The sequence below is a fragment of the Hibiscus syriacus genome, unplaced genomic scaffold, assembly GCF_006381635.1.
Source record: "Hibiscus syriacus cultivar Baekdansim isolate YM2019G1 unplaced genomic scaffold, ASM638163v2 tig00001818_pilon, whole genome shotgun sequence".
Taxonomy (NCBI): Eukaryota; Viridiplantae; Streptophyta; class Magnoliopsida; order Malvales; family Malvaceae; genus Hibiscus; species Hibiscus syriacus.
In genome coordinates, this window is record NW_024061892.1 from 246,872 (window position 1) to 261,287 (window position 14,416).

General features: G+C 34.8%; 1 protein-coding gene and 1 pseudogene across 1 annotated transcript; one reads left to right on the forward strand and one right to left on the reverse strand.

Annotated features, from left to right (window-relative positions):
• Window positions 1–2,874: 2,874 nt before the first annotated feature.
• Window positions 2,875–4,122, reverse strand: LOC120134782 (F-box/LRR-repeat protein At1g67190-like). The gene has a single exon (XM_039151200.1). The coding sequence runs from the start codon at window positions 4,120–4,122 to the stop codon at window positions 2,875–2,877; it is 1,248 nt and encodes a 415-aa protein (XP_039007131.1).
• Window positions 4,123–5,343: 1,221 nt separating this feature from the next.
• Window positions 5,344–12,913, forward strand: LOC120134416 (annotated as a pseudogene).
• The last annotated feature ends 1,503 nt before the right edge of the window (window positions 12,914–14,416 follow it).

Sequence of the window (14,416 nt, forward strand, 5' to 3'; positions counted from 1 at the left end):
CGAGATCTATCACAAAAGCTGAGTACAGAGGAATTGTGGATGCTATCTCGGAAGTTATGTGGATTAGAACAATTTTGTCGGATATGGGAGAAACCATTGATACCATGCCAGTTATATGGAGCAATAACACAAGTGCCATTGCCACGAGCACTAACCCCGTTTTTCATGCTCACACCAAGCATCTTGAGCTCGACATGCACTTTGTCCGGGGGAAAGTGGCAAGCAAGCTGTTACAAGTCAATTACGTTCCAACCATACATCAAACGGCTGGTCTGACCAAGCCATTGTCAAAATCTCATCATGCCTTGTTTCGACAAAATGTGCTGGTTGCAATGACAACAGAAAGTGGCAAGGAACAGGAAGTATATTGAAAGCAATTCTTATCTATTAGAAATATCTAGAAGGCAATCAGAATGATGATGCATAGAGTGCGTGAGCTGTGAATGAAATCATAATTTGTTAGGTTGTTGAGAGCTGTTATGCCGGCTTGCATGCTGAAGTCATTTATTGTATAACCTTCCTTGTAATCAGTGCTATATATGTTTGAAATATACACCTAAGAAAGTAAGACTTGTGTGAATAAACAATACGTTATTCGACATATCATCCAATGATGTTCGGCATCGTGGCTCACACACTTATCCTACCATCACTTGTAGTCGACGATGGTAGTGAATGATGGCTTTGTGTTGTTGGTGAAAAAGAAAGCTTGTTTAGAACCATAAGCATTGTTATCTTCAATTACATTCATCAAGCCTGTGGTCTTACATGTCCTATCTTTACTAGCCGTCAACCAAGACCAGCACCTTTTTCTTTTAGTATTAGCTATTTTGTCGTGAAATTTTCACTAATCTAACAAAACTGAACTTTCATCTGCAATTTCTTGATATATTTATCATTCCAAGATTTCATCTTTGGGTTTCCTTCAAAGTAGGAAAATACTTGTGGGGTGAACAACATTTGATATTCTTTTTTGCCCATTTTTTGTCCCTTTTAAATCCCCATTTTTTTAATGACAAAATATACCGAACCTGAAGATGGATCTGAAATTGATACAGATACATTCAAGATCCATACTTTTTAGCTCTTTCAGCCATATCTAACAAACTCCATTTCACTATTCCAGCAAATTTATTACTTCCGTGAAGAGTTCAGTTAGACCTTTTATAAGCATTTTGATGCTTGTTGCATTGACTGCAACATTGAGCCGTCGGATTGCCATCCGTGGTAATGGCAAATTTGCTGGGTCAGCTGAACCGGGGATCCAAATTTTTAAACTCCACTTTGCTCAAATTTGCAGCTGTTGACACAGGTGAAGAAAAATCCAAGCTTGAAATAGACCAGCTGTTGGAAGGGAACCTTTCCCTTCCAGTTAAGGAAGGTACTGGACTTTTGCAACGTGGAGAAGGTTCAATCATCATGATGTCAAAGCTAGACACTAAAGTGTAAAATATGCAAATAGTATCCAATGCTTGAAACATTTTATGGTTGGAACAGTGCTTGTAAGCAAAGACGATGTCAATGAATATAATTAAAATAATATTTTATCATATTACAGTCAATAAGTTAACATTTAGCTCATATAAAAAGATCGAAGTTTGGATCATATAAATAATCGACTGACCATTTTATAAATTTTGATGGTCGGGGAACTAAAAAAACACTATACAACCGAATGATCATTTTATATCATTTAATAGTAAAAAAACTTAACAAAACAAGATCGTATAGTTAGGAAATCATTTGTATACTTTACTCAAACTCTGATGGATTACGAATAATGGATCAGGTCCTCTAAATTTTATCGATATTGGCTAGAGTTTGGAAGGAACTTAATCCTCTTGGGCAAGAAAAAGGATGTTCCAACCTGATATTATAATGGATTTAGTTAGATTAGTAAAGGTCCATATTGATGTTTAGTGAGTTCAGATGACAAGTATATAATGATTGATAGTTTACCTAATAGCATATCACTAAACATTTGGTATACACCCACGGTATATCTTAATATCTAAAAGCATATCATTATACATTTGGTATACATCCTATATGTATATCTATATTTTACTTCTTGTATCTTGCCAAAGGTCCTTCACATTTCACTTTTGTGTCTCGTAACCTTCAAAGAATGTAGAAGTATCTTCGAATTTATAACACCTAAATAATTTTGAAAGACAGAAAATAGTTTGAGAAGAAAAATCCCGAGTACTTAGTATCCCTTAAGAAATTAAGATTAGTTGACATGATCTCTCACAAGTGCACATGATATGTCAGAGCCAAATCTATCGTAAGCTGATCATATCTATTTAGCTTGTTAACCTATGAGTGATTATAATAACACTACGATTGACACTCACACACACACACACACACACACACACATTTTAGAGTGGGTCGAACTGATAAATATTTATATTGGCCCAGTCGATGAAATTTTTTTAGATTCATCACTGATTTTAGGGGCTGAATTTATAAAATTTTAGAGTGGGTCGAACTGATAAAAATTTAGAGAGACGAAAATATATTATCAACAGAAAATATAAAGAAAAAATTTAAAATATAAGATAATTTGAAAATTTAAAGGGACGTCAGCCAAAAATATAAGAAAAAGTGGGAAAACGTTATAGTTCATCACAATGTCCATATCCCTATAGATATTCTATCAATATTAAATTTCTTTATTCCAGAAAAAGGAAGTATAGCAACTAAACAAGAAGGCATGTTTAAATAAAGGAGAAAGAATCATCGTCTTTGTAATAAAATAAAATGGTTTGATAGTAGCAAAGGAGGAAGACGAGGATTGAGTGAAAAAGACAATAGTATTCTTCAGAACTGAACCATAAATTTTGAATTCAACAATTAGCAGAGAAGAATTTACTCATATTCAAACTGCACCTCTACGTTCATATATTTCCTCATCAACCGAACAATAGATGAGGTGAAATGAGCCAATGTTTGGCATTCTTCAAGCGACTTGGCTTCGGAAACGGACCCGAAAATGATCATTTTCCGGAGATTCGGACACCGTATTAGCAGCTCCTCGACCCAATGCGAGAAGAGATCGGTGATTGCAGTCCATCCCAGCTCCAACACCACAACGTTGTCTAAATTAGTATCATCTTGCATTACCCCATCTTTCAGTTCATAACTTAATGCAAGATGTTTCAGTTCCGGAAAACAATCAGCGATTGTTTCCAAGTCCACAACCTCGTCTTCATCATCGAAGGCCACGTCCCAAAGTCGAAGCTTCTTCAATCTAGACGACCTTGAAATCATCTGGTAGAATTTTGGCCAGACGATTGTGAAGTTACTGATATCAATCACCTCAAGATCAAACATGAACTCACCAATGTCAAGATGTATCACACTAACATCATCGATCTTGAAGTATTTCAAGGTGCCTTTCCCAATCAGTTCGAAAAGTTCGAGGGCGCAATCCTTCAAGTGCAGGCGCTGGATATCGTCGGCCTCGAGCATTAACTTATCCAAACTGATTTTTTCAACATAAATATCCTTCAATGTAGGGCTGCACAATTCCACTGACACTTGAGCATCAGACATTGCTATCTCTGGATTCACAAGTTCCAGGCTCTCGAGCATCGGACACGCAGTGAGCAACAGGCTCAAATCCAATGCCGAAATACTAACATGGCTTAGAGAAAGGGACTTCAAACAAGGGAATCTCTGAAAATTTGGTTCAACCCCTGTTATAGAATTGTTGGCTAGTGCCAAAGTTTCCAGCTTTTGCCTCCCACAAATCTCAAGGATGTTAACATTCGGACTCGTTCGGACATTATAGAACAGACGGTGCAACGTCTCCCTAGTATACATGAGCCAGGCAATGACAGTTGAAGCCGAGAACTCGCCGATGTCATCGATCAAAATCGATAGGCCTTGCAATCCAACAGTTTGGAAAAGGGTTTGAGTGATCAGGATCTCTAATTGTCTAGGCGAGATGTCACGATAAGGAGGCAAATCATTGGAGTTGAATGCAAGGGTGTGAAGGTGTTTCCGACTAGCTTCTCGCCATTTCTGACACGTTGCAGAGGCAATCACCACATCCCGAGCACCTCCAAGCCGTGACAAAATCTTTCCAATGACTTCAACTGGTAGACGCTCCATTGCTATGAAGATCACAAGCCTCAAGTCCACAAATTGGATTTTCTCAACATTATTTAAAAATATATATATAAAGATACAAGGAGTTATAATAATTTCATGTCTAACATCTAAATGTCACTAATTTTTTTTCGAAAAAGATAGAGAAAAATAATGGAACAACTTTCTCCTCAGTCATCCCCTTTTTACCTCCTTATGAAGATAATAAAATATGTACTTTTAGAGTCTAAAATCAATTCAGCGAGACAAAACATAGAATGATCTCATAACTGGAAGTGCATAAAAATTCAAAATTTAATCATTATAAATTTATGTCTAACACCTACTCTAAGAATCACTATAAAATCTCTCGAATAAAATCGAGAGAAGAGATGTAATGACCTCCTCCCTATTCATCTCCTTTCTACCTCATTATGTATACATAATATAAATTTTTTAGGATCTAAAATCTATTCAGTGAGTCAAAAAATAGAATGATCTCATAATTAAAAAAACATAAAAATCCAAAATTTAAAAGAAAAAAAATTGAGTTTTAACATCTGGGCATTTGATAAATATCTCAAATTTAACATCAAACGGGGAAAAATAAATTAAAAAAGCTTACCCGAAATCATAGAAAAGAAGATTGGGATTCTGGAAATGAAGAATAAACAAGCTTTTGTTGATTTCGAAGGTTTTTTTTTAAATGAAATTATTTGGAGAATCAAATTAAAGGATGGGAATTAGGTTTCACCTCTGTTGATGCAAATTTGCAAACTCTGCCTATGCGGATTATTTATATTTTTATGCCAATCTATGAACAATGTGAATTTGTGATGTGTAATTATAAACTATACTTAATTGTTCGTTCCTACTCTATATATAGTACTAGTTTGATAAAGAAAATTTTCCGTAAAAAAAAAACTTTGATTTATATATCTACAAGAAACTCTGGCAATTAGCAAATTGTTTTGTTAATTCATAGAATAAATTGTCATTATTAAACCCTAATAATAATAATTTGCGTTTCTGGATCAAAATAATAATAATTATTATAATATTTTGGGTTTAGATTTTAGACCCAAATCCATCCAAGTCTTACTTGAGCTAGACCCAATATCATCGTCTTCTAGGGTTTTATCCTTGTATATTTTTCAGTATCCCCAAAAAAACATTAGCTTCTCTCTTCTCTGGTAGTGCTCACTCCTCTTTCTCGCTAAACCTTCCATAATTGCAACTTCATTGTTTTCTTATCAGGTCTAGAGATTAATTCGTGCATTCTTCGTTTTTTGATGACTTGAAACTTTGTTTTACAGGTTACTTGTAGCTTTGTTCCTGGAAAGAACGGTGGTTCAGAGATGAGGTAATTTAAATTCTTCATTTTATCATTTGAGAATATTTTTCTGATTTGAAATCTGTTTGAAATATTCCTGTGAAAGTATTTTTGCTTAGTTTGGCCCTTATGTCATAGTAATTTATGAGGCACGTCCTAGTTTGTTGTTTCTTTCCTTGAAAGATTTGTTTATTCACTATTTGCAGTAAGCTTCAGAGTGATGCCCTTAGAGAAGCTATTTCAACCATTGTAGCTCAGTTGGAGGAGAAACAACGGAAGTTTACTGAAACCTTTGAACTCCAGATTGGATTGAAAAACTATGATCCCCAGAAAGACGAACGTTTCAGTGGTTCCGTGAGTCTGCCACACATTCCTAGCCCGAAGATGAAGATCTGCATGCTGGAGATGCTAAACATGTTGAAGAGGTAAATTTGCTGCTTTCAGAAGTGAAACTTCGTTTACTTACCAATAGGGGTGACCAAAATTCGACTCGATTCAAAAAATGGATTTTTTCGATTTGATTCTCGACTTAAATTAATTTTGAGTTGCAATTTCATAAACTTGATTCGAATTGACTTTGAGTTGCAATTTTATAAACTCGATTCAAAAAAATTTTAAGCTTGAATTGAGTTGTAAAATGCAACTTGAATAACTTGAAATTTTTAATAATTAGTAGACTGATTTTTATGTTTAAGTCGAGTCCTTCGATTTTGTATGATATATGTATATCACATATGAAAAAAATGAAGAAAGATATTTGTATTGTATATGGTTATAGAAAGCCATCTAAATTGGAATCAAATAATATCATAATATTATAAATCTTTACTATTAAATTTAGATAAATTACACATTTAATTCTTAAATTATTAAATTTAGTCTATTTTAGTAATTAAACTTTTAGATTTTTTAAAATTGTACCTAACGTTTAATTTTTATTTTGTTTTAGTATCTTGTTGTTAAAATCTTAACAAGTGATTTGGCTTTATACCTTTTTTATTTTTAGATTACTTCATCTCTCAATTATCTTCTCACTCCTATTTTGGTCATTAAAGTTTAATTTTTTTAATTAATTAATTTTCAAATTATTCTTAATTTAATTACTTTAACTTTCAAGCTTTTTTATTTTTAATTATATTTTAATAAAATAATAATAAAAATGTCATGTCACAAAAATTATTTATAAAATAAATTAGAGTGATTAAAATAGAAACAATTTAGAAGTTGAGCATTTAAATTGAAATTTTTAAATTTTAGTACTAAAGTAAGAGTGAGAAGAGAGTTGAGCGTGGAATGTTGTCATTTACCCATAAGAAATGCAGTGCCTTGAAGTTTTTAATGACGATGTATTAAAATGAAATAATAACTAAACTTTATGTATGGTTTTTTTAAAAAAATAAAAATTTAGGTACTAAAACGGGTCAAAATTGAAAGTAAGTATTAAATATGTAATTTTTTCATTAAATTTAAAAAGAAACTTAAAATCGTCTTGACTCGAAAAAAAATTCAAGTAAACTTCGAGTGTTAAAATATGACTTATCAATTCGAATAATTCAAAATTTTAACTCGAATTGATTGTACGCATACCCATATGCCTAGGTATGCCCGTGTATGTTCCTTTAGAACTATATAACAAATGTGCTTTAAGCCCTTCCAGCTGAGGTGCACGGCACGTGAATGTAGGCACACATTTCTATAATGTGGTACGAACAAAAAGGCTGACTTGATTTGAATTTCCTTTAATTTCTTTGCTTTAAACTCTTTAATTAAATGTATCTTACTAGTAAGAAAGGGGTAGGTTTGAACTCTGCTTCTCAGTAGTTGAACATTCAAAACACGGAACCATAAGAAAATCATGCATATCAGTGACAAAAATGAATTGCATGTTTCGTAGATAAATGGGATCGCCCTTAGAATTTATTATCATAATTACATAAGCTTGTTTTATATACATAAAAACAAATGTAAAAGCACATCCAGATCGTGCTTTGATTCACTCTAGCGAGAACTCCTTTTATATATGCTGTGTGTCTGAGGCTTCTAGCTCCTGAAGTGCCCTTTGCACCCTTCACAACACTGCTTTTAACCTTGAAGTGGCCATTTGTGCAATGAGTTTTTGTTAGGCTGAGAAGATAGGTTTGGATTATATGATGTTGAAGCTTGAAAAAGTTAAAGAAGTTGGTCAAAAAGCTCGCCAAAAAGTATCACGCGTTTTTCGCTTCTGAATCAGTCATCAAGCAGATCCCTCGTCTCTTGGGTCCTGGTCTCAACAAAGCAGGCGAGTGTTCCATATTTGAACTGTATCTGTTTCCATCAAATTATTATTCCGGTAACCTACACATTTAATACATAAACTATCAGTTTTGGTCCGTTTTAGTACTTGAACTTTTGATTTTTTCAAAACCATTTTAACATTTAGTTTTTGTTTTATTTTAGTATCCTGCCGTTAAAAACTTAACGCATTTAGTATCCTAAATTATCAGTTTTGATCCATTTTAGTACTTAAACTTTCAATTTTTTTTCAAAACTTAACGTTAAATTTTGAATAGGGTACTAAAATGAAACAAAAATTAAACTTTAGGTATGGTTTTGAAAAAAATTGAAAATTTAGGTACTAAAATAGACCAAAAAATGATAGTTTAAGTACTAAATGCATAATTTACCCTTATTATTTTGCAAGGCAGGATACTAATTATGCTTTTGAAAGAAACACGAATTCATTTGGGATCTCACCAAGTATCGCTCGAGTCGAAAGTGAATGAGACAAAGGCAATGGTGAAGTTCTAGTTAAAGAAGGTTCTTTGCACGGTAGTTGCTGTGGGGAATGTTGGATCATAAACTTGATCATAATAAAGACCAAGTCCATAATCAAGGTCCAAAACTACAAGCCTTCTACTTACAATCTTTTAAAGTGTGTTAATTATGCATGTGAATCATTTGATAATTTAAAATACTGTTGGAAGGATGAAGAAGAATGAGGTGTATTGGTTATTGTAATTTTTGAATTAGTTTATTTGTGTGGTGTAGGATTGTTCTTAAGTAGTATAAATACCTCTCCCTATTTTAGTTTAGGTATCAAGAAAATTTAAGAGCTTCTAAGTGAGTGAAGAAGCAAAGTTTTATAAGAGTAAGTTGTAGTATCTTATTTTTGAGTGAGAGTGCTCTTGTAATATTTGTTTGAGTTTCAATAAAAGTTATTTATGTGAGCGTTTCATTTCTAACAAAGTGACATCAGAGCAATTTGGAAAGTATACACTATTGCATATCAAATCGAATGTCTCGACGAGAGGAATCCGATGTCGAGAGGATTTCCCCAATCTGAGTTCTGACGCGTCGCCGGAAGACTGCTGCTTGAAAATCGAGTTGACTCACCGAGTTAAGCCGAGTTGACCGAGTCGTAAGCCCCTTGACCAAGCCCCTCGATCGAGCCGTCCAAGCGAGTTGATTGTTTCATCAAAGTCATTGGCCGTTGACTTTGACCATTGACTGAAAAATTAAAAATTTTGCCAAGGTCCATCCTAAGGTTTTTCGGCGTTCCGGATTTATCCGTGCAATCAGATTTTGCAAATTCTCATTATATTGAGAGATATGAAAATGGTATGACACCATTCCAAGTTCCGACATTCAACAACAACAACTACGACAATTAGATTATCAAAATGAAGGCACTTCTTGTATCACAAGATGTATGAGATATCATAGAGAAAGACTATAACGAGCCTGTGGATGATGATGTTTTTGCTACTCTTACACTAGATCAAAAGACAACTTTGAAGAATTCAAGAAAGAGAGACAAGAAAGCTCTCTACCTCATCTATCAAGAATTAGATAATGATAGCTTTGAAATGATTTTGAGTGCAAGCTCTAGCAAGGAAGCGTGGGAGAAGCTGTAAACCTCTTACAAAAGATCCGAGCAAGTGAAGAAGGTTTGTCTCCAAACATTAAGATGTGAATTGGAATCCTTACACATGAAAGCATCTGAGTCTATTTTAGATTTTTCTCAAGAGTAGTAGTCGTTTCTAATCAATTAAAAAGAAATTGTGAAAAGTTAGAAGATGTGAGGATAATAAAGAAGATACTCCGTTCGTTGGATCCCAAATTTGAGCACATAGTCGTGACGATTGAAAAACTAAAGACTTAAAAGAAATAACGATCGAGCAATTCCAAGGATTATTGCAAGCATACGAAGAGAAGCATAAAAAGAAGAATGGGTTTACTGAGCAACTCCTCAAGCTGCAACTCAAGGATATGCATGAAAGCCAATGCAATGATAGAAACCAACGTGGCCTAGGCAGAGGTAGAGGTCATGGACGAGGTGGAAGTCGCGGTCGTGAACGAGACTGGAATTACAACAACAATTCTAACAACTATGAGAAATGAGAAAGCTCAACACGAGGCTGTGAAAGAATCAATCCGAACTCAAGATATGACAAATCTCAAGTTCGATGTTATAATTGCCAGAAGTTTGGGCATTATGCTTCAGAATATAGAGCTCCCAACAACAAAATTAAGGAGAAGGCCAACTGCGTGGAGGAAAAGACAGATGATAAAGAAACTCTTCTTTTAGTACGAAAAGAAATTGATAGTGGCCAAGCAAATTATTGGTATCTTGACAGTGGTGCAAGCAATCACATGTGTGGAAGGAAAAACATGTTCGCGGAGCTAGACGAGTCAATGAGTGGAAATGTTTCGTTTGGAGATGATTCCACAATAGCAGTGAAAGAGAGAGACGACATCATTATCCGTTTGAAAGGTGGGAGACATCAATTTATTTTCAATGTCTACTATGTGCCTAATATGAAAAGTAATATCTTAAGTTTAGGGCACTGTTAGAGAAATGTTATGTTATTCATATGAAGAATTATAATCTTTTTATAAAAGATGATAAGAATAACTCCATTGTTAAAGTGCTGATGTCAAAGAATGGAATGTTTTTGATCAGCATACAAAGTGATGTTACAAAATGCCTGAAAGTTTGCTACAAAGATGCATCATGGATTTGACATCTTCGATTTGGGTATCTCAATTTTGGAGGTCTAGAGCTGCTAGTTAAGAAGGAGATGGTGAAGGGACTGCCTCGCATCAACCATCCTGACCAGCTTTGTGAAGGGTATCTAGTCGGTAAACAATTCAGGAAAAGTTTTTCCAAGGAGTCAGAGACAAGAGTGAAGATGCTATTCTAGCTCCACTGTCAAGATACCAAGAATTTGTTTGGTCACCATCAGTTTCCTTTCGTGCTAGAAGAAGAGTTTCTTTGCCATCTGTCTTTTCCTCCACGTAGTTGGCCTTCTCCTCAATTTTGTTGTTGGGAGCTCTACATTCTAAAGCATAATGCCCAAACTTTTGACAATTATAACATCGAACTTGAGATTTGTGATACCTTGAGTTCGGATTGATTCTTCCATGATCTCGTGTTGAGCTTTCTCCTTTCTCATAATTGTTGTAATTCCAGCCTCGTCTACGACTGCGACTTTCACCTCGTTCATGGCCTCTACCTCTGCCTAGGCCATGTTGGTTTCTATCATTGCGTTGACTTTCATGCATATCCTTGAGTTGCAGCTTGAGGAGTTGCTCAGTAACCCATGCTTCTTCTTATGCTTCTCTTCGTATGCTTGCAATGATTGTTGGAGTTGCTCTATCGTCATTTCTTCTAATTCTTTAGTTTCTTCAATCGTCATGATGATATGCTCAAATTTGGGATCCAACGAACATAGTATATTCTCTATTATTCTCACATCTTCTAACTTTTCACCATTTCTTTTTATTGATTAGAAACAACTACTACTCTTGAGAAATAATCTAAAATAGACTCAGATGCTTTCATGTGTAAGGATTTGAATTCACCTCTTAATGTTTGGAGACATACCTTCTTCACTTGCTCGTATCATTTGTAAGAGGTTTGTAACTTCATCCACGCTTCATTGCCAGAGCTTGCACTCGAAATCTTTTCAAAGCCATCATCATCTAATGCTTGATAGATGAGGTAGAGAGTCTTATTGTCTCTCTTTCTTGAATCCTTCAAAGTTGTCTTTTGGTCTGGTGTAAGAGTAGCAAAAACAGCATCATCCGCAGGCTCGTTATAGCCTTTCTCTATGATATCCCACACATCTTGTGATCCAAGAAGTCTATTCATTTTGATACTCCAGTTGTCGTAGTTGTTATTGTTGAGTGTCGGAATTTGAAATGGTATTATATTATTTGCCTATCTCTCAATATAATGAGAATTTGCAAAATCCAATTGCACGGATGAATTCGGAAGGATGAAATTCTTGGGAGGGACCTGGTCAAAATTTTCAATTTTTCGGTCAACGGTCATTGACTTTGATTGCTCAGTCAACTCGCTTGGACAACTCGGTCAAGGGATCGGTCAACTCGATTTTCAGGCAGCAGTCTTCCAGCGTCTCGTGGCGCCGCGTCAGAACTCAGATCTGGGAGATTCTGGCAGCGACGGATTCCTCTCGTTGAGACCTTCGATTTGATATGCAATAGTATATACTTTCCACCTTGCTCTGTGCCACTTTGTTGGAAATGAAACACTCACATAAATAACTTTTATTGAAACTCAAACAAATATTAAAAGAGCACTCTCACTAAAAAACAAGATACTACAGCTCACTCTTATAAGACTTTGTTTTTTCACTCACTTAGAATCTCTTAATTTTTCTTGATGCCTAAACTAAAATGGGGAGGGGTATTTATACTACTTAAGAATAATCCTACACTACACAAATAAATTAATCCAAAAATTACAATAACCATACACCTCATTCTTGTCCATCCTTCCAACAATATTTTTAATTACCAAATGATTCACATGCATAATTAACACACCCTAGAAGATTCTAGATAGAATGCTTGTAGTTTTGGACCTTGATTATGGACTTGAACTTTATTATGATCAAGTTTATGATCCAACAGGGAATGTGGCAATGGAGGAGAAGCAGATGTTTCAGAGTGTGCAAATGAGTGTGAATTTCTTTGTTTCCTTGAAGAAAAACTGGCAAAACGTGAGATTTCTCAGCTTCTATTTCTTTAGGTCGCTTGGTTACCCCCTTAGACAATTTATTAACTTTTTTTCATCTGAGACCCTAATCCAAATCTATCCTTGATCCTTTTATCCCTTTACTTGAGCTCACATGAAGCATCTTTCTAATAAAATCCCACACGTCTGATTGATAGTGCACGTCATTTTAGTTAACAACACTCAATTGGCTTTATTTTGTATTTTCATAATTCTGATTGAATTTGTGTTGATTGGCAGGTGAGATGCCTCTACTCGAAAAGTACCATGGGCCCTTCGAACAGGATCTTTTGAGTTGGCACTTGCCTTGTTTTGAGTGAAAGTAGCTGTGTGGGGTTTAATACTAAAATCAGAGTTCTACTCGGGAAGTTGATAATTTTCTGTTATGAAAATGCTGGAATCTGTTTACTCGAAGTTTTGTTTTGTTTTTCCTTATCAAATGAGTTCTCATTGGATATGTTACCCTTTCCCATCATTTTAGCAGCCTCATTTCTTCTTGGAAAACATCTTAATACGGAATTGATCTACATTAGCTTGTGATTTATTTCGTCTCATTTATAGTCATAGTCTCCTCTCACCTTTTGCCTCAAGTATCACTAACATTAAACAAGCAGATGTCGGACAGAAGGTAGAACTGCCGCGAACTAATAATAAATTGAAAAATCAGGCTGTGCCATTTTTCACTCTTCCCCGGAACAGCCCTGACAATATCAGCTATTACGATCATAAGCTTTGAACATATTAATTTTACAGGCTTTTAGAATTCTGAAATGTCGTAATTCAAGAAGGCACTATACTCATTAGTCGGTTAACCAACTTATTTCATTGTTTAATACCTAAATAAGTTTTAGCCTGTTTGAGTATTTAAACTTTTATTTTTTTCAAAATTATACTTAACTATTAATTTTTGATTTATTTTAGTATCTCGTTATTAAATAGTTGATGAATGGGTTGATGTGGTATAGCTGGAAGGACGATTAATCTGAACGTTGGATTATAAGAGAATGACGAATTCACCAACATAATCTAATTTTAAGGTGGACCATGAGTGAAGAATCTGAATGTAAAGAATCACGGAAAAACACTATTCGGAACAAGCTTCAATGAGTCGATCGATTTATAGATTGTGAGACTGAATGGAAGGGAAAATTAGATGAAATAGAGCAAAAAAATATTAATTTGGAAATAGAGCAAAAAAGCTTGGTCGGTTTCGTTGGTGAACCCATATGTTTCATCGGAATCGGTTTGGGGCTATAAACCTAGTTATATGATTGGTGGGTTGAGGATTTTGGTTAAGGTAGCTAGGTCGATTGGTTTGGAATTGGAACTGATTCGGAATCTTGGGGAAGAAGAAGGGTAAGGGGAAGAAGAAGAAGCGGTTTGCATAAAAGGTTAACAGCTTCCATCAATCAGTGACCGGTCAACGCTCCAGGTAAGCATTTCATGCTCTAGAAATTAAATAAATCCTTATTGATCTCATAGAAACTCATTTATATGGCGTTCTTGAAAGAATTTCATGTAAAAAAATAGATAATCATGATAACAACTGATCAAAGAAATATATGCACACCTAGACAGAAATTGTCAAATAGTAGAACTGAGAATGTTGTAAGCAGAAACAAACCCCAGAACAGGGTTCAACAAAAAACAAGTTGGTACAAATTAACAGGACGGACATTATGATCGTAATTACGAAATATATAGATAAAGATAATAAGCTCTTACATGCAAAGCCTAGAAAGCGCGCCTTGTTGCTACTTTCCCATCATTTTCATGCCGAACAGTCTTTTCTTCAATCTTTCCCTTGAGCACTCACCATCAAGAAACCTTTATAAGAATAATTTGGTGCCCAAAAATGGGTTACAAGGGAAGAAGTTATCTGTTTTCGATTTCATTTGGTCTTGTTTATATATATGTTACAAGCTTCCTCATTTCTCCTTTCAAGAAGCTTAGACAAATCCATA

What these genes read in the sequence shown, in the direction of transcription:
- LOC120134782 (XM_039151200.1), bottom strand. Translation starts at nt 4,122, where the DNA reads ATGGAGCGTCTACCAGTTGAAGTCATTGGAAAGATTTTGTCACGGCTT.